The 20,794-nt window shown below is 44.3% G+C and overlaps 2 protein-coding genes across 3 annotated transcripts in view; both read left to right on the forward strand.

Moving 5' to 3' along the window:
• Positions 1 to 9,650, forward strand: part of LOC123368702 (NACHT, LRR and PYD domains-containing protein 3-like) — a 59,411-nt gene extending 49,761 nt beyond the window's left edge. For both annotated transcript variants that reach the window (XM_045013742.1, XM_045013743.1), the window contains exon 12: positions 8,719 to 9,650. In XM_045013742.1, coding sequence (XP_044869677.1) covers positions 8,719 to 8,803 — 85 coding nt within the window. In that variant the 3' untranslated portion in view covers positions 8,804 to 9,650. The remainder of the gene's footprint in view (positions 1 to 8,718) is intronic.
• Positions 9,651 to 15,312: 5,662 nt separating this feature from the next.
• LOC123368707 (NACHT, LRR and PYD domains-containing protein 3-like) overlaps positions 15,313 to 20,794 on the forward strand; it is an 88,899-nt gene continuing 83,417 nt past the window's right edge. Inside the window, exon 1 of the mRNA XM_045013751.1 lies at positions 15,313 to 15,631. The gene's annotated coding sequence lies outside the window, so the exon portion shown is untranslated. The remainder of the gene's footprint in view (positions 15,632 to 20,794) is intronic.

The following is a 20,794-nucleotide window of genomic DNA, read 5'->3' on the forward strand; positions in this document are numbered from 1 at the left end:
TTCTGGGTAATGTAGTTGACCTCTACTCAGCGCCAGATTAACCTGTCATTGGTTCCTGGGCAACCAGTGGGTCACAGCGTCACTCAGGCTTGACCATGCCAAATTTGAGTGAGTGGTTTTGTGACTTTGTGTGTGAGGTCGCCATGCTGCTCTGGTTTGGCCAGGTACCCCTGAAATAAATTTGAAAATGTTGCTCAGTATGCTAGGCGCTACTGCAATAAGTAGTAATCATAAAGAACCCAATGGTGTGCAGTGCCGTCAGCCATCAAAGAAATATAGGGCTGGAAGGAACCTCGAGAGGACATTAAGTTCAGCCCCAGGACCAAGTAAACCTAGACCATCCCTGACAGGTGTTTTTCCAACCTGTTCTTAAAAACATCCAATGATGGGAATTCCACAACCTCTCTTGGAAGCTTATTCTAGAGTTGCGTATCCTTCTGGTTCAGAACATGAGAATGGCCATACTGGAACAGACCAAAGGTCCATCTAGCCCTGTATCCTTTCTTCTGACAGTGGTCAATGCCAGGTGTCCCAGAGGGAAAGAACAGAACAGGTAATCATCAAGTGATCCATCCCCTGTCGCCAATTCCCAGCTTCTGGCAAAGAGAGGCTAAGGACAGCATCCCTACCCATCCTGGCTAATAGCCATTGATGGACCTATCCTTTGTGAATTTATCTAGTTCTTTTTTGAACCTTGTTATAATCTTGGCCTTCACAACATGCTCTGGCAAGGAGTTCCACAGTTTCACTGTGTGTTGTGTGAAGAAATACTTCCTTGTATTTGTTTCAAACTTGCTGCCTATTACTTTAATTTGGTGACCCCTAGTTCTTGTGTTATGGGAAGGAGTAAATAACTATTTCTTATTCACTTTTTCCACATCAGTCATGGTTTTATAGACCTCAGTCATATCCCCCCCTTAGTCGTCTCTTTTCCAACCTGAAAAGTCTCAGTCTTATTAATCTGTCCTCATATGGAAGCCGTTCCATACTCCTAATAATTTTTATTGTCCTTTTATGAACCTTTTCCAATTCCAATACATCTTTTTTGAGATGGGGCAACCACATCTACATGCAGTATTCAAGATGTGGGCGTACCATGGATTTATGTAGAGGCAACATGATATTTTCTGTCTTAGAATCATAGATCTGGAAGGTACCTCGAGAGGTCACCTACTCCAGTCCCCTGCACTAAAAGCAGGACTAATTATTATCTAGACCAGGGATCTCAAACTCAAATCGCCACGAGGGCCACACCAGGGTGGTTAAACACTGGAATAAATTGCCTAGGGAAGTTGTGGAATCTCCATCTCTGGAGATATTTAAGAGTAGGTTAGATAAATGTCAATCAGGGATGGTCTAGACAGTATTTGGTCCTGCCATGAGGGCAGGGGACTGGACTCCATGACCTCTCGAGGTCCCTTCCAGTCCTAGAATCTATGAATCTATGAGGACTAGTACATTGGCCCGAGGGCCGCATCACTGACACCTTTTCATACAAAGATACAAAAGCCCCCACCCTTGCCCCACTTCTTCCCACCCCTTCCCCGCCCCCATTCCAACCCCTTCCCCAAATCCCGGCCCTGCCTCTTTTCCGCCTCCTCCCCTGAGCGCCCCATTCCTCCCCCCTCCCTCCTTGAAAGTCCTAAGCTTGGCGGTGGGACACACAGGGAGGTAGGCAGAGGAAAGGGGACATGGCGCACTTGGGGGGGGGCGGAGGTGGAGGGCAAGGGGAGCTATGACAGGCCACAGGAAATAACTCCGTGGGCTGTGTGTTTGAGACCCTTGATCTAGACCATCCCTGATAGGTGTGTGTCCAACCTGCTCTTAAAAATCCCCAATGATGGAGATTCCACAACCTCCCCAGGAAATTTATTCCAGTGCTTAACCACTCTCTGACAGTTAGGAAGTTTTTCCTAATGTCCACCCTAAACTGCCCTTACTGCAGTTTAAGCCCATTGCTTCTTGTCCTATCCTCAGAGGTTAAGAAGAACAATTTTTCTCCCTCCTCCTAGTAACAACCTTTTACGTATTTGAAAACTGTTATCATGTCCCCTCTCAGTCTTCTCTTCTCCAGACTAAACAAACCCAATTTTTTCAATCTTCCCGTATAAATCATGTTTTCTAGACCTTTAATCATTTTTGTTGCTCTTCTCTGGACTTTCTCCAATTTGTCCACATCTTTCCTGAAATGTGGCACCCAGAACTGGACACAATACTCCAGTTGAAGCCTAATCAGTGTGGAGTAGAGCAGAAGAATTACTTCTTGTGTCTTGCTTACAATAATCCTGCTAATACATCCCAGAATTAAATTTGCTTTTTTTTTTTGCAACAGCATTACACTGTTGATTCATATTTAGCTTGTGATCCACTATGACCCCCAGATCTCTTTCCGTAGTACTCTGTCCTAGGCAGTCACTTCCCATTTTGTATGTGTGCAACTGATTGTTCCTTTCTAAGTGACGTACCTTGCATTTGTCCTTCTTGAATTTCATTCTATTTACTTCAGATCATTTCTCCAGATCATTTTGAATTTTAATCCTATCCTCCAAAGCACTTGCAACCTCTCCCAGTTTGGTATCATCTGCAAACTTTATAAGTGTACTCTCTATGCCATTATCTAAATCATTGATGAAGATATTGAACGGATCTGGACCTAGAACCGATCCCTGCGGGACCCCACTTGATATGCCCTTCCAGCATGACTGTGAACCACTGATAACTACTCCCTGGGAATGATTTTCCAACCAGTTATTCACTCACTTTATCGTATTTCCATCTAGGCTGTATTTTGTTTACGACAAGGTCATGCGAGACAGTATCCAAACCCTTACTAAAGTCAAGATATACCACATCTACCACTTTCCCCCATCCACAAGGCTTGTTACACTGTCAAAGAAAGCTATCAGATTGGTTTGACACAATTTGTTCTTGATAAATCCATGCTGACTCTTACTTATCACCTTATTATCTTCTAGGTGTTTGGAAATTGATTGCTTAAGTATTTACTCCATTAGCTTTCCGGGTACAGAAGTTAAGCTGACTGGTCTGTAATTCCCCAGGTTGTCCTTATTTCCCTTTTTATAGATGGGCACTATATTTGCCCTTTTCCATTCTTCTGGAATATCTCCCGTCGTCCATGACTTTTAAAAGATAATTGCTAATGGCTCAGACCTCTCCTCCATCAGCTCCTTGAGTATTCTAGGATGCATTTCATCAGGCCCTGGTGATTTGAAGACTTCTAACTTGTCTAAATAATTTTTGACTTGTTCTTTCCCTATTTTAGCTTCTGATCCTGCCTTATTTTCACTGGCATTCACTATGTTAGATATCAATCACCACCAATCTTCTTGGTGAAAACCGAAATGAAGTCATTAAGCACCGCTGCCATTTCCACATTTTCTGTTATTGTCTGTCCCCCCTCATTGAGTAACAGGCTACTCTGTCCTTGGTCTTCCTCTTGCTTCTAATGTATTTGTAGAATGTTTTCTTGTTTCCTTTTATTTCCCTAGCTAGTTTGATCTCATTTTGTGCCTTGGCTTTTCTAATTTTGTCCCTACATACTTGTGTTATTTATTTATATTCATTCTTTGTAATTTGTTTCCACTTTTTGTAGGACTCTTTTTTGAGTTTTAGATAATTGAAGATGTGTTCTTTGCCATATTTCCTATCTTTCTCATGCAGAGGGATAGGTTGCTTTTGTGCCCTTAATAATGTCTCTTTGAAAAACTTTCAGCTGTCTTCAATTGTTTTTCCCCTTAGGCCAGGTGTGCACTATCCACCGGATTGGTGGGTAGCGATTGATCTATTGGGGGTCGATTTATCACATGTAGTCTAGACGTGATAAATCAATCCCTGAGCGCTCTCCCATCAACTCCTGTACTCCACCGCCACGAGAGGTGCAAGAGGAGTCGACGGGGAAGTGGCAGCAGTCGACTCACCTCCGTGAAGACACCGCAGTAAGTCGATCTAAGTCCGTCTACTTCAGCTACGCTATTCTCATAGCTGAAGTTGCATATCTTAGATCGATTTCCCCCCCTCCCCCCAAGTGCAGACCAGGCCTTAGACTTGCTTTCCATGGGATTTTACCTACCAACTCCCTGAGTTTGCTAAAGTCTGCCTTCTTGAAATCCATTGTCTTTATTCAGCTGTTTTCCCTCCTACCATTCCTTAGAATCATGAACTCTACCATTTCATGATCACTGTCACCCAAGTTGCCTTCCACTTTCAGATTCTCTACCAGTTCCTCCCTATTTGTCAAAATCTACTGTAGAACAGCCTCCCCCCTACTAGCTTTCTCCACCTTCTGAAATAAAAAATTGTCTCCAATACATTCCAAGAACTTGTTGGATTATCTGTTCCCTGCTGTGTTATTTTCCCAACAGATGTCTGGGTAGCTGAAGTCCGCCATCACCACCAAGTCCTGTGCTTTGGATGATTTTGTTAGTTGTTTAAAAGAAGCCTCATCCACCTCTTTTTACTGGTCTGGTGGTCTGTACTAGACCCCTACCATGACATCAAGCTTGTTTTTTATCCCTTTTATATTTATCCAGAGACTTTCAACAAGTCTGCCTCTTATTTCTATCTCAACCTCAGTCCAAGTGTATACATTTTTAATATATAAGGCAATACCTCCTCCCTTTTTTCCCTGTCTGTCCCTCCTGAGCAAGCTGTATCCTTCCATACCAATATTCCAGTCATGCATATTATCCCACCAAGTCTCCGTGATGCCAACTATGTCATAGTTGTGTTTATTTACTAGCATTTTGAGTTTTTCCTGCTTATTCTCCATACTTCTCGCATTAGTATACAGACATTTAAGATACTGATTTGATTCCCCCTGCCCCAGTTCTGTCTTGTCTCTCCCTTATTTCTGCTATAACAGCCCTTGCTCCCCCCACATTCTATCCCGTTCTTAATGATTCCTAAAATTCTGTTTGTTTTTTTGACTGCCGCTGCACATTGAGTGGATGTGTTCAGAGAACTATCCACAGTGACTGCAAGATCTCTTTCTTGAGTGGTAACAGCTAATTTATATGCCATCATTTTATATATATATAGTTGGGATTATGTTTTCCAGTATGCATTACTTTGCATTTATCAACATTGAATTTCATATGCCATTTTGTTGCCCAGTCACCTAGTTTTAAGAGATCTTTTTGTAGCTCTGCGCAGTCTGCCTGGGACTTAACTATCTTGAGTAGTTTTGTATCATCTGCAGATTTTGCCACCTCACTGTTTACCTCTTTTTCCAGATCATATATGAATATGTTGAATAGGACTCGTCCCAGTACAGATCTCTGGGGGACACCACTAAATACTTTTCTCCGTTCTGAAAAACTGATACTTTATTCCTATAGGACCAATAGGACCAATCCTATTCAATTTATTCATAAATGATCTGGAGAAAGGGGTAAACAGTGAGGTGGCAAAGTTTGCAGATGATACTAAACTGCTCAAGATAGTTAAGACCAAAGCAGATTGTGAAGAACTTCAAAAAGATCTCACAAAACTAAGTGATTGGGCAACAAAATGGCAAATGAAATTTAATGTGGATAAATGTAAAGTAATGCATATTGGAAAAAATAACCCCAACTATACATACAATATGATGGGGGCTAATTTAGCTACAATGAGTCAGGAAAAAGATCTTGGAGTCATCGTGGATAGTTCTCTGAAGATGTCCACGCAGTGTGCAGAGGCGGTCAAAAAAGCAAACAGAATGTTAGGAATCATTAAAAAGGGGATAGAGAATAAGAATGAGAATATAGTATTTCCCTTATATAAATCCATGGTACGCCCACATCTCGAATACTGCGTACAGATGTGGTCTCCTCACCTCAAAAAAGATATTCTAGCACTAGAAAAGGTTCAGAAAAGGGCAACTAAAATGATTAGGGGTTTGGAGAGGGTCCCATACGAGGAAAGATTAAAGAGGCTAGGACTCTTCAGCTTGGAAAAGAGAAGACTAAGGGGGAATATGATAGAGGTATATAAAATCATGAGTGATGTTGAGAAAGTGGATAAGGAAAAGTTATTTACTTATTCCCATAATACAAGAACTAGGGGTCACCAAATGAAATTAATAGGCAGCAGGTTTAAAACAAATAAAAGGAAGTTCTTCTTCACGCAGAGCACAGTCAGCTTGTGGAACTCCTTACCTGAGGAGGTTGTGAAGGCTAGGACTGTAACAATGTTTAAAAGGGAACTGGATAAATTAATGGTGGCTAAGTCCATAAATGGCTATTAGCCAGGATGGGTAAGAATGGTGTCCCTAGCCTCTGTTCGTCAGAGGATGGAGATGGATGGCAGGAGAGAGATCACTTGATCATTGCCTGCTAGGTTCACTCCCTCTGGGGCACCTGGCATTGGCCACTGTTGGTAGACAGATACTGGGCTAGATGGACCTTTGGTCTGACCCGGTACGGCCGTTCTTATGTTATGTTCTTATCCCTTTTTCCCTATCTTTTAACCAGTCACCAATCCATGAGAGGACCTTCCCTCTTAACCCATGACAGCTTACTTTGCTTAAGACTCTTTGGTGAGGGACCTTGTCAAAGGCTTTCTGAAAATCTAAGTACACTATATCCACTGGATCCCCCCTGTCCATATGCTTGTTGACCCCCTCAAAGAATTCTAGTAGATTGAAGAGGTATGATTTCCCTTTACAAGAACCATGTTAACTCTTCCCTAACAAATTATGTTCATCTGTGTGTCTGACAATTTTGTTCTTTAGTCAGGCTTACCGGCCTGTAATTGCCAAGATCCCCTCTGGAGCCCTTTTAAAAAATTGGAGTCACATTAGCTATCCTTCAGTCATCTGGTACAGAAGCTGATTTAAATGATAGGCTACAGACTACAGTTAGTAGTTCTGCAATTTCACATTTGAGTTCCTTTAGAACTCTTGGGTGAATGCCATCTGGTCCTGGTGACTTATTACTGTTTAGTTTATCAATTTGTTCCAAAACCTCCTCTAATGACACCTCAATCTGTGACAGTGCCTCATATTTGTCACCTAAAAAGAATGGCTAAGGTTTGGGAATCTCGCTCACATCCTCAGCTGTGTAGACCGATGCAAAGAATTCTTTTAGTGTCTCTGCAATGGCCTTATCGTTCTTGAGTGCTCCTTTAGCATCTCGATCGTCCAATGGCCCCACTGATTGTTTAGCAGGCTTCCTGGTTCTGATGTACTTAAAATTTTTGCTATTACTTTTTGAATCTTTGGCTAGCTGTTCTTCAAATTTTTTTTTGGCCTTCCTAGTTATATTTTTACACTTCATTTGCCAGAGTTTATGCTCCTTTCTATTTTCCTCACTAGGATTTAACTTCTACAGTACCTTTTAAAGGATGCCTTTTTGCCTCTGACTTCTTCTTTTACTTTGTTGTTTAGCCACAGTGGCTCTTTTATGGTTCTCTTGTTATGTTTTTTAATTTGGGCTATACATTTAAGTTGAACCTCTATTATGGTGTCTTTAAAAAGTTTCCATGCAGCTTGCAGGGATTTCACTTTTGGTGCTGTATCTTTTAATTTCTGTTTCACTAACTTCCTCATTTTTGTCTAGTCTCCCTTTGTGAAATTAAATGCTACAGTGTTGGGCTGCTGTGGTGTTTTCCCCACCACCGGGATGTTAAATTTAATTATATTATGATCAGTTACCAAGCGGTCCAGCTATATTCACCTCTTGGACGAGGTCCTCAGTGCAAAAGGATACCACAAAACCATCTGGAAGGAGGGTCCCAACTGTGGAATTGTTTCCCTTTGCTCCAGTTGGATGTTCTCCTTGCCTGAGACTTTCATCCTCCTCAACAGGATAGAGGCTGTCAGACTTGGGGTGGGATCATTCTATTGTATCCCGGAAAGTCTCATCTGTGTAGCTCTCTGTCTCCCTTAGCTCCTCCAGCTCAGCCACCCTGGTCTCCAAAGTCCATAGATGGCTCTAAGGGCCAGGAGCTTCTTGCACCAAATGCACACACATGCTACCTGCCTATAGAGCAGGTAATCAGACATGCTGCATTGGGTGCAATAAACTGGATAGCCCCCACTCTGTTGCTGGACTTCTGCCTGGATTATTTTTTTACTTGTGAAGCTCATTCCTTTGTTGGTGTTTTGTTTTTATCAGGGGGTGTTTATAGCTTAAAGTTTAAAGAATGTTAAGTTTATCTAGCTCTCCCCTCACTCGCCCTGGAGAACTCCCTTGTAAAACTCCCTTGCCACTCCTGTTCACTAGCACCACTGGTCACGAGCGAGCGAGCGGGCTTTTTAAAGCCCTGGTCTTCCTGAGTAGCCCTGCCCCTGGTTAAGGGTTGATGGGTGCTAAAGGGCTTAGGGATCAAAGCCTTGTTAAGAAGCTCTCAGCCTTGCCTAGTAGGCTGCTAGGCTCAGCACACACCCAGTCAGCCCACAGTCCCCCAAACAAACAAACAAACCACACAGTATATTTCAGTCAAGCAGGAAGCACACCACAAACACACGCGCTACAGGCAACAAACTTACCCCAAGGGTCACATAATTGCTCCTCCTTCACCTGGAGAACTCCCTTGCAAAACTCCTCTGGTCGCTTAGGAACTGGCTTTTTAAAGTTGGAAAGGTTTTCCTAATATCTAACCTAAATCTCCCCTGCTGCAGATTAAGCCCATTATTTCTTATCCTACCTTCAGTGAATATGCATCATGTCTGCACTGAGAATTAACACTTCCTTTCTTTCTTGCTTTTTCCCACAGATTGAATTGTTTCGATATAAGCAAAGAGAAACATCCAGAGCTGTACGCTTTGAAAAAGATAAAACCTGAGCTATATATATGGTAGGTCAGTGATACTCCGACCTCAGTGATTCAAGAGCCAAATATTTAGTTTTTATATTTATATACACACATATATACACACACACACACACTCACTGCAAATAAATTAATAACTTAGTGCAAGTTGATAACTTCATTGATTAATAACATAGTAAAAGCACCCTGATTGGTTAATGACTTAAATTGGTTAATAATTAAATCACCCGGTGTTTTAATATCACGTGCTGCAAGGAGCCGCAGGAGACACATCAAAGAGACAGTTGCAGCTCCTGAGCCACAGTCTGAGTATCACTGTGGTAGGTTGATCAGTGGGAGCCATTGCACCAAGGTGTCTCTGGTTTGGCTGCCCTGCCACTCATTAGGACAGCAGCTGGAGCAGGGGACCCATGCCCCACCCCCAGTGACTCCAGGGGCTTATTTCGGCATCTGGGATAGAGGGTTAGGTAGAGATTGTCAATGCCAGCCCTCCTGCCTGAGTGGGAGAGACTCAGGAATAGGAGCTGGATTTGCTCTGTGCTTGGTCTGACCTTGGAGGTAGCAGGAAGGGGGCCAGGACCTAGGGGAGGGGGAGATGTGGGATCATGAGATGGAGGAGTCTGGGAACCTCCCATTCCAGTCTCTGTGAGTTCAGCAGGGAAACTCAGGAACCATCTTTGGATCCAGAGGGGAATTGTCATCCTATTCCGATAGCTCAGTCACTGTTTGGGTCTTTACAAAGGGTTTGTAGTTTTACATGATTCCACAGCTATTAAGTCAGTATTATTTGTATCTATCTGCAACACTTGTTTATCCTGGATGTACATTGCTGTGTCAGCTTTGCAGGAGTCCAATAAAGATCATGAATCAAGAAATATTGTTCCATTTTAAAGTTTGTGTTTCTTGCCATTGTGTGTGCTAATGCACAAGAATCCTTCTGTTCTCCAGAACTAGGGGAGATCTCAGAGGTGTTAGCCTGACATTTTTTCATGGTTTCTGTTTCTTATCCGTGGCAGCCAATACTTTCAGCACTTTATGTGGGCAAATTTTTTTAACTTCTTTGGGTGCTCCTGGCTTTTTCATAAAGTTCTAAACTAGTTCACATACTGTGACTATATAGATGAAAATCCATTACCCTCTGAGTGGGCACTTGTGTTCTCCTACAATACAGTCTTACACAATGTTTTGGAAATTCTTGAAAATGATGCAGAGGGGTGAGATGCTTTAAGGACAGGCCCAGGACTGTGCCTGGAGTGATTAGTAATAAGAATACAGAGAAGGTGCCCCCCCACACCATTTCCAAATGCTTCTCATTACTATTGGGCATGTGAAGTGCATTAGATCTGACATTAAAAAAGTTTCCACTGTCTGAGGAAACACGCATTTGTTCCCTTCCATACTGAGGGCAACTTAGCTCAGGAGCCATACATGGCTCCATGTCCAGGCAGCTGTGTCTGAGCAAAGCTGGTGAGAAGAGCCTATTAAACCTCATTAGGGAATTTCACCTGCTCTATAGGCCTAACACTGCTGCCATTGGAGTCAACTGCAACACTTCCGTTGAGTTCTGTGGAGCCGAAATGGGCTTTCTGGGCCTGATCCAAAGCCCACTGAAACAGGTAACTCTAGAAGAACCTTCAGACCATACCCACTATATCCCCCAACCAAGGGGTTTCTCTGCCTGGTTCACCCCAAAACCCCAGCACCCACATCCCCACTTTCCTTGAGCTCAGAGTTTTCCACTGGTGTGGGCTGGACTTTGCCAGTGAGGCCCCCAGAATCCCCAACCCCCCCACCTGAGGTGACGGCCAGAGGACTCCCAACCCCCGACCCCTTCTGTGTGGGGTGTGCCTCTGACCCTTCAGTCCACCCATCTACCCTCCAATGTGGCTCTGACCCACTGGTCTCATGTGCTTTTGACACCTCATGTGCCTCTGCTGCCCCCTCCCCTCCCCATGTGTCTGCACAGCCAGTGCTGTGGGAGGTATGGAGCAGGGCGAGGTCAGGGAGCAATCCTGGATTTGCAGGAGGAGCACAGCACCTGCTACCCCCTTCAAGGTGTGTTACACCCCCCCCGTGTGCGCCAGTCCCTCTCTGTGGGATGATGCCATAGCCCCACCTCTCCTGCCTTCTTGCCCCCAGTGATGTGGAGGGAACAATCTCTGCACTGCCTTGAGGACAGGGACTGCAATTGTGCCTGGCCTTACACAGGCTGTGCACATTGGAGGGGAAGCACCTGGTGCCCCTCCCTGTCTGTTCACCTGTGTGAAAGCATTTGAGTTAGTATACAGTAGGGTAGTCTGAGAGGAATGTCAGAGGGACCCTACTGTGCCAGGCAGATGGAATTCAGTATTGACAAGCCCAAAGTAATGCACGTAGGAGGGAAAAATTGAACCACTTATACACATTACTGGGCTCTCAAAACTGGCAATTACTTCCAGAGAAAATATTTGAAGGGGGAGAAAATTATTCATTTGAAAATTGTAACGAAAATGTTCAGTTTTTGTTTACCTGAAGAAGGTGTGTGTGTGGGGGGGGGGGAGGTAAGAGATAGGGGGAAGCCCCCCAAATACTCATCCTGATTTGAATTGAATATATTTTTGATTTAAGAGAAAAACTGGACTATTTTGAATGATACAAAAATGAGAAACGTTTTGTGTTGTTCAATGATCCATTTTTTCCATTTGAGAGGCTTTGGTGAGAAGATTCCAACAGCTCAGGAAAAAACCCTCAGCAACATTATGAACAGCTCAGTCTTCATTTCAGCTCCCCCAACCCCATCCCACACAGATCCCTTGTGAAGTCTTGTCATAAACATACAACTAAGGGTAGCATAAAATCCCTCTTTACTCTGTAAAGGGTTAATTCCTTTTTTACCTGTAAAGGGTTAAGAAGCTCAGATAACCTGGGTAGCACTTGACCAAAAGGACCAATAAGGGGAGAAGATACATTCAAATTTGTGAGGGAGTTTTTTTGTCTGTGTCTCCTGGGGTCAACAAGGAAACAGGGCAAGGAAAATACATCTCCCTAAGCCATATCTGAACGAAACATTTAGTCTTGCAAAAATAGTAATAGCAAAGAAATGCGTTAGATTATCTTTTATTTTAGCTTGTGAATTTTCCCTGTGCTAAGAGGGAGGTTTATCCCTGTTTTTGTAACTTTGAAGTTTTGCCTTGAGGGGAAATCCTCTGTGTTTTTTAGTCTTTTGTTATTCTGTAAAGTACTTACCATCCTGATTTCACAGAGGTGATTCTTTTACCTGTTCTTTAATTAAAATTCTTCTTTTAAGAACCCGATTGATTTTTCATTGTTCTTAAGATCCAAGGGTTTGGATCTGTGTTCACCTGTACCAATTGGTGAGGATATTATTCTCAAGTCTTCCCCAGGAAAGGGGATGTAGGGGCTTGGGGGAATATGTTTGGGGGAATAAGACTCCAAGTGGTTCTTTCCCTGATTCTTTGTCTAAATCACTTGGTGGAGGCAGCATACTGTTCAAGACAAGGTGGAATTTGTGCCTTGGGAAAATTTTTGACCTAAGCTGGTAAAAATAAGCTTAGGGGGTCTTTCATGCAGGTCCCTACATCTGTAACCCAGAGTTTAGAGTGGGGAAGGAACCCTGACAAGCCCCCTGAAGGAATCATGGACATGGAGGGCAGGAAGGGGCCATTGTGATCATCTAGTCTGACCTCCTGTGTAACGCAGGCCTAGAACTTCCTCAAAATAATTCCTTCAGCAGATCTAGAGAAACACCTAATCCTTGAGGTGGTGATGTGGGTTGGATCACGGGGGCTGCTGCGTGAGAAGCAGGATAATGGGCTCTATGTTGCAACACAATCGCTAAATGTTGTTAGCTGCACCTTTTGTGAGTGAGGTTAGGAACACAAGTTGCTGGGCCAACCTCTGCTCTCAATTGCACCTGTAAATTAGGAGTAACTGAGAGCAAAATGTGAACTATTGATCAGGCTGCAGGGTACTGCCAGGGGGTCATTGCCATAGCCATGGTCATCAGAAGGGAATCTGTTGTCTATTGTATCTGTCTAACCTGCTACTCCAGCAAAGGCAGTTGGAGGATTGTAAACTAGAGTTAGGGGGTGGTTAAAGATAGTTTGGCACTACAGGGTTTGGAGTCAGAAGCACAGTTAACAGACCACCCTAAAAGACAGAAGCTGCAACTTGGTTGTAGGGGAGTAAAGAAAAAAAAAGTTTCAAAATGAAAATAAGCAGGTTAACACTTGGAGTTGCTCGGAAACAGTGAACTGCAACAGAGAAGGGCAATCCTGGAATTCCCTTGGGGTGCAAACAAAAGCAACAGAGATGGGGGGAACAAATTCAGGGTTTGCAGGGTAACAACCACCAGTCTTCTCCCAGAGCCAGGATAAAAAGCTAGGAGTAAGGATTCTCAGCTCTTTTTACCTAGGTAGCCCTACTCTTTGCTCAGCACTAATTATATCCTTTTTTTCTTCTTCTCTGCCTCCTCCTCTGTTTGCTTAATTTGCTGCTCTTTGCCTGTACTTTAAAAATAACCTCACAGGGTTAACTGGTTGCTTCACTGCAACACTGACAGACCCTTCTGCCAGACACAGGCAGCTAGTGTGATGTGGCTCTGGTGTTTAGCATTTAACCCTTTGGGTACTTCCATGTTTTTATAAAGTTTAATATCTTTTTTAAATGAAGACCAAAGAGTGTGGCCATGGTGAGGTACAGAGCGTCACAAGGGGGTCCCCCTGAGTCCTATGGGAATAATGAGAAAGGTAGAGGTCTGCTGGGAACCACTGGAGGATAGATGGGGAGAGTGGAGTGGGGTACACTGAACAATAATCAATTGTATGTCCATAAAAAATATTGACGTATGTCCCTCCCAATGTCAATGGAGGGGCAGAACCAATGGCCTGTTGCAAAATGGGGGTGATTAAGGATGATGTATATGGGGCATGAGGTGTTTTGCTGGGAATGTACACAATACTAGGGGGCACAGTTACTCCATCACATGACCAAGTTACACACATCCACATGCTGCCATTGGAACTATGGTGCACGAATGCATCGGTGGAACTCATTGCTGTACATAATCAAACCAGTGCATATTACCTAATTCCATACCAAGTAGTCAAGCTGACTTGGACAATGCCCCATTTCTCTGTGAATATCCAGTGGACTTATAATATGGACAAAAGCACATGAACACTGCAGGGGCAGCTCGCTGCAACTGCCAACAACTGGACACATTTAAAATATATTCTCCAGAATGGCATTAAAAATCTTAACCCTGTCTAAGGAGGAGAAGCAGTGTTTTTGGTGGTAGCCTGGATGTTGGACTATATTACAATGGTCAGAGTTCTCCATGTTACTGTGAATCATTATGGCTGTTGGCCTATTATTGAGTATACTAATCCTGCAGTGTACACTGCGGCGGTTAAAGGGGGCACATACAAAGCACAACCACTAATTGTCCCATATACATAATGTACCAGATAACCCGGACCCAACCTTCTTGGGCCCATCACTATAGAAGTCTGACTCACAAACTGGAATATCTGTGCAGAATGTGCATACAAGGGCAGGTGCAGGACACTATACTGCACAGGGGGCAGTGGGGCAAATGGAGCACTGACCCATTCCATTTTGATATATGGCCCTATCAGGAAACGTGCTGCCATATGCCCCATGCTTCTCCCGGGATACCTGGGCAGGTGGAACACAGAAGAAAAACAAAAGGGGGTGGGATGTCGGTATATAGGCCTCTTTGTTAGCCTGAGAGAGAATTTTGGGTTTGACCTTTTGATACTCTTATATCTTATACTAATGTGTGTGAACACAGACACTGTTACATCTGCCCACAAGCAGATGCAGTGAAAAGCGATAAGAGATGGAGTAAAAAGTGCTACAGGGTATGGTGGGAGTATAATACATGAGCATACACTGAAAGGCTGCCTGGCTTTTCTCTCAAGCCAAAGTCAAGCAACCAGTTAGGAGGGGCAAGGGGGAATGGGGGGCAGGCATAAGAAACACTAAAAGCCAAAGGAAAGCCTGGCTTTGGCCAGAACATGACCTCACTTCTTACCCATCCCATGGGATACAGAAGAGGTGGGACGAAGACCCCAGACTCCTGATCCTCCAAAAGGGAACATGACTATAAGATGTAAGGGGTGGGATTAGGGGCATGTACTTCAGGTATATTTGGGTCTGCTAAGAAAGAGGAGGTGGGAATGGGGACACAGGCCCAGGCCCTGCAGTGTCAGAGCTGGAGTGATGAGATGTCCTGATTTTATAAGGACTGCCCTGAATTTTGGATCTTTTTCTTATATAGGCTCCTATTACCCCCCATCCGCTGTCCTGATTTTTCACACTTACTGTCTGGTCACCCTAGTCAGAGCTGGGGAGTGGGGACATGGGTAAACTCTCTGTGGCATCAGAGCTGGGAACAGAACACTGGGAAACCGACTGCCGGCGTGTAGAGCTATTGCTGGCTAAGGAACTAACCCCAGTAAACACTGCGTTGCCTGCGCTTCGGACTTCCGGTCTTCTGCTTTCACTTTTAAAAATAAGACCAATGAGAACCGAAGGCTCTGTGCACACTGGGGGTGGTACGTGGATATTTGCAAGCCCACCAATTATTCTGGACACCAGGTGGCACTGCATAATTCAAACCTTAGCTTCAATTTAAGAGTGTTTTTTCCCCACAGGTGACAGGGCTAGTTCTAACAGTGACTGCTTTTGAAAAAACAGGAAACGCAGGGGCCACATGCAAAAGTGAAACTATGCTCTGATCACAGCAGATTGCAGAGAACTGGTGTCCTCTATTTCTGGATGAAAAAAAATCTCAAATTCTGTCTAAATAATCTCTCTCCAATGCCTCAAGGTGAGTCCACAGTGTATGATATTTTTTAATTGATATTTTTATTGAGCTAAGATCATATTACAGTCAGTTGAGTTCTATGGAGAAAGCCAGACTCTTCAGTGCAGATAGACAAACGAATATATGGGTATGGCAAGCTCTCTGCTCCCTCCTGGAAATGGATGATGTATGTTTGCAGGTTTATATATTTGTATAGTTTGTTTATATATTTGTATTAAAGCCAGAATGGAGAATAACATATTCCATTTGCTCTGCTTCCAAAATGTCTTGAAAGATCTCTGGAGCTGTGTTAGAAGAAGAAAGTAACTGGGGTGGGGCAGTGGGGGTAGGAGCTGTAACAATATGAAGGGTGAAATGTTCCTCTCTGCTTCCCCAAATGAAGGGATGACTGCAGGGCACCCTTAGGATTTATGGGGCTCTAGGCAGTATTATTAACGTGGTGCCTCTCTGCCCGACTTGCACTTAGCAACACAAACATAAGCTTAAAGTATTGGAAAACTTGCAACATGCACTTTATTAAAAACAGTTTAATTGTGCCACCTTCACCCCTAACTCCTGCACTTCCCTCCCACCTGTGCCCCAACTCCAGCCCTGTGCTGCCAGTGTGCCCCGCCACACCACCCCCTGCCCTGTACCCCACACCCCCTTATGCCCAGCAACCCTCATGCCCAGTGGCCCCTTACCCAGAGATTTCCACCACAGATCCCTGTGCCCAGCGATCGCCCACCCACAGACCCTCCAGACTGCCTAGCACCGCTCTCAGAGCCAACCCCCAACTGCCCAGCACCCTCCATATTCCTGAGGAAATTCAGCACCAAAAAATTAAATTCTGTGAACAATATTTTAAAATTCTGCAAATTTTGTCAATAAATAAACGTGGAGCATGGCAGCATGGCATGTGGGGAGCACAGGCCACTGGCTGCATGGAGGTGGGAGATCACCCTGCAGTCTTCGCCCTCCCCTCCCTGCCTAGGATAGGGACTTGGCAGTGAGATACCTCTGTGTGCATGTCAGAAGGCCACAGGAAAGTGTTTTACATGATGGCTGCGATGTCAGCCATGACTTGAAATCCATTTGAATGACAAAAAAGAAATAGCTGATACCAATGGCTGAGTCCAGCCCCATCTAGGGCCTTGCCTGCCACCACTCTGGGCCATCAACTCCCAAATGGCCATTCATTCTCCCTAAAACAAAGCATTTCCCTCTAATCCTGAAAAGTAAAGAGGTGCTTGGGATGTGCAGTTACTAAGAAAAGGAATTGTATTCAGGTACCAGTCTTCTTTTCTGCCCTGTTTTCTACACCTGGTTGCTATACAGCTCAGTGTCTTTTTTTAAAAGGTCTTTCCCACGGGTGAGGAAGAGGGTGCTGCATTCTTGAAGGGACCTTTAAAATCCCACTCAGCTCTGCACTGTTTAGAACTCTCCCTCGTTCAGAATGCTACCAGTTTCAGAGACAGCCCTGGAGATACTTGGATCCACAAGAAAAACAATCATGTCTCTTTCCCCTAAATAAATGTTTTCAGCTACTCCAGCCTTGTCAAGTGCGAGTCCCTCTTCCTCCCCAGCTAAGAAGTCATTCCCTCCCTTGCATTCTGCAGCCCTGATTGCTGCTCTTCTGCACCAGGTACATCTCCCTCCTCCAATTGTTTTTGTGTCAGTTTCCTCCTGTTGACTCTGGAATATTGTGAATGGGCAGAAAGCTATTTTCCTTTAACTTTCCCTCCTCCGCAGCCTGGTTGTGTGTGTGCCTCTCCCTCCTCCTAGCCCACTGCTGCCGATCCCTGCTGGGGAGGGGAGGAGAGGAAAGGTGGTGGTCCAAAGGGGATCTTCAGCATCTGGGCTTAAACTTCAGAGAAGAGGAAGGCGGAGTGAAAAGGAGACGAGGGGAGAGATTGCAGGGAGCTGCTGGTGGGGCAGGGCAGAAGAGGGGAGAGGTGCAGGTACAGTGTGGGGCTGCTCAGAACAGCTGCTCTCCCTTGGGGCCACCAGCCTGCTCCCCGGAAGGCCCCAGCGCCTTTGCTGCTGCTCACTGAGCCAGACAAAGACCCCCCCTCCTTTTCCCTTCCCGCCTGGCTCCCCCCAGCAATCCCCAGCCTGGTTCCTCCTTGCCCTCCCCCACAAATCCCATGCCCAGCTCCCCCACCCCAAGATCAGCTCCCCCCATTTCTTCCCAGACTCCAGGTACCCCCCCAGCCTTGCCTGGCCTCCCACTGCCTGGCCCGGCTCTCCCCTGCTCACTCACATACAAACTTTTGTTCCTGAGTGATGAGGGAAATAGCCCAGCTCTCTGATATTCTCCAAACCTACCAGGCAGCTTGTAATGCCTCCCTTTTGGAGAAATGTTTTCAGGGACTGAGGGCGGCAATGGAATATACAGATACATTTTGCCGTAGTAAGGCCTGCAGGATTGGCTCCCTAGTTAGTTCTTTTAGCTTTGTGTTTTGTAGATGAAATAGTTTATGTTAGGATGGCCTGATTTGCAAGATTATCTCTACAGCTTTCTCTTTGCATATGGGATAGAGCTGTCAGCTCCACATAGGGTGACCAGATAGCAAGTGTGAAAAATCGGGATGAGGGATAATAGACGCCTATATAAGAAAGAGCCCTGAATATCGGGACTGTCCCTATAAAATCGGGACATCTGGTCACCCTAGCTCTACATTCCACTGTGTTAAATTGGTAGTGTTTGTAAACTGGCCCCTATAATGCTTACAATATGGCAACTGTAATCTCACAAAATAAACCTTGTCAGATTTTGCTTCAGTATAGTGAAAGGAAGAAAGCAAAAATATTTCCTACAATTTAAGCTTCCTCATCAAGAAATGTTACCTAAAAGAAAAGCAGAATGTGTATACTTTATTTTTACTAGAAGGAAAAAATTCTTAAAGCTCCCTCAGAAGGTCTTTCCTTCATTTTCTTTGCTACTGCAGCAAGCACTATATCAAATGTCAAATTATTCTACTCTTAAACTTCTTTTATTTTGTACAGTTAAACTGCAGATTCTCCCAGGGAATATTTTTATGACATTTGTATAATAAGTAGGAAAAATAAAAACAAACCATACACATGCAGACATTGCTACAAATCTAAGATTTTGGAAGAAACTAAAATTTGTGGCTATTCATATTGCCCCACAAGTGGGGACACCAGTTGACTGTGAACGAATGAGCTCCATTCCATTTCAACATTTTTCGGTGTTCATCAAACCCTAAAACTTCTTCTATTTGAAGACTTTGCCACCGTATATGATACACCTCTACGTCGATATAACGCTGTCTTCGGGTGCAAAAAAATCTTACCGCGTTATAGGTGAACCCATGTTATATTGAACTTGCTTTGATCCACCGGATTGCACAGCCCCGCTCCCCCCGGAGCACTGCTTTACCGCGTTATATCCAAATTCATGTTATATCGAGTGGTGTTATATCGAGGTAGTGGTGTAGTTCTCACATTCAGAGTTTTACTGGGGTTCAGTCTGTATTTTTCTTCTACATTTCAGCCCATTACTCCTGGTTTTATTCTGCTGGACCATCCTAAACAAACCTTCTCCTTTGGAGTCTGACTTTCTGTTACTGTCATAAATATAAAGGGAAGGGTAACAATCTTTATGTATGCAGTAACATAAATCCCTCCTGGCTAGAGGTACAGAATCACTTATCTGTAAGAGGTTAATCAGTTCAATTAACCTAGTTGGCACCTGACCAGAAGGACCAATGGGGAAAGAAGATACTTTCAAATCTGGGGGGTGGAGGGAAGGTTTTGTTTGTGCTCTCTTTGTTGATTCCCTCTCGGGACAAAGAGAGAGACCAAGAAGGTAACCCAGCTCCTAAAAAGATCCTGAACTGATACATCTAAAAATTACAGAAATTGTAAGTAATAGCAAGGAAATGCATTAGATTATCTTTTGTTTTAGCTTGTGAATTTTCCCTGTGCTAAGAGGGAGGTTTATTCCTGTTTTTATAACTTTGAAGTTGAGCCTACAGGGGAATCCTCTGTGTTTTAAATCTTTTTATTTACCCTGTAAAGTTATCGTCCATCCTAATTTTGCAGGTGTGATTCTTTTACTTTTATTTTTTATATATAAAATTCTTCTTTTAAGAACCTGATTGATTGATTACCAGGGGCACTCCAGCCACGGTGTCCAGGCGATCTACATTCCTTGCCAGGGTGGACACCTCAGGAGTTAGGATGCCTCTGGCTAATTTTCCAACTTGCAGGTGTATACAAGGCCTTATATAGATCCTTGCTGCTGGTTAGAAAGGGCAGTCCTCCTATGCTGCTGATACCGTAGAAGAACTTGCTGCCATTGCTGCCTGTGCAGAAACCTTTTGTATTTTCTTTGATCAAGAATATCTGCACTTCTGTCAGAGGATGTTTGTCCTCCAGACCCATCTGAACAAGGCAACTGGAGTTCAGAAGACTTGCATCTTATGTCATCAACAATCTCTGGGCATCGAAAGGCTGACTGCAGGTTTCTTGCATGTGTTCTGAGACACTCATTTGGTACCTTATCCATGCTCTGGACTGAATCTCTGGGGAATGGAGTGCTCTCCCTTTCAGGCAGGAGGCAGTGCTTGCGCTGGCACCCAAGAAGTGGGATCTCTGTGATCTGAGGAATTGTCACCTGGCATCACTCCTCTATATGGACTAAAGGTTGTAGTGAAGGCCATCTTGCTGCAACTGCAGTCCGTGCTGGTGGTAGTGATCCACCCTGACCAGACTTGTGCCCCCAGACCAGACTGTATTGAGCAATCGGTTTCTGGCCAGGGACTTGGTCTGTCATGCACTTCCTTGACCCTCAACTTGGAAAAAAGCATTGGACATGGTGGATCACTAGCATATCCCGGCAACTCTGTTTGGGTTGAGCTCTGGGCCTGCTCTGTGTGGTCCTTCAATTTTGAACCACTTAAAGGAGGGGAAAGTGATCAGGAACAGTCAGCATGGATTCACCAAGGGCAAGTCATGCCTGACTAACCTAATTGCCTTCTATGATGAGATAACCGGCTCTGTGGATGAGGGGAAAGCAGTGGATGTGCTATTTCTGGACTTTAGCAAAGCTTTTGATACAGTCTCCCACAGTATTCTTGCCAGCAAGTTAAAGAAGTATGAGCTGGATGGATGGACGGTAAGGTGGATAGGAAACTGGCTAGATGGTCGGGCTCAACG

Source organism: Mauremys mutica, chromosome 4, assembly GCF_020497125.1.
Source record: "Mauremys mutica isolate MM-2020 ecotype Southern chromosome 4, ASM2049712v1, whole genome shotgun sequence".
NCBI lineage: Eukaryota > Metazoa > Chordata > Testudines > Geoemydidae > Mauremys > Mauremys mutica.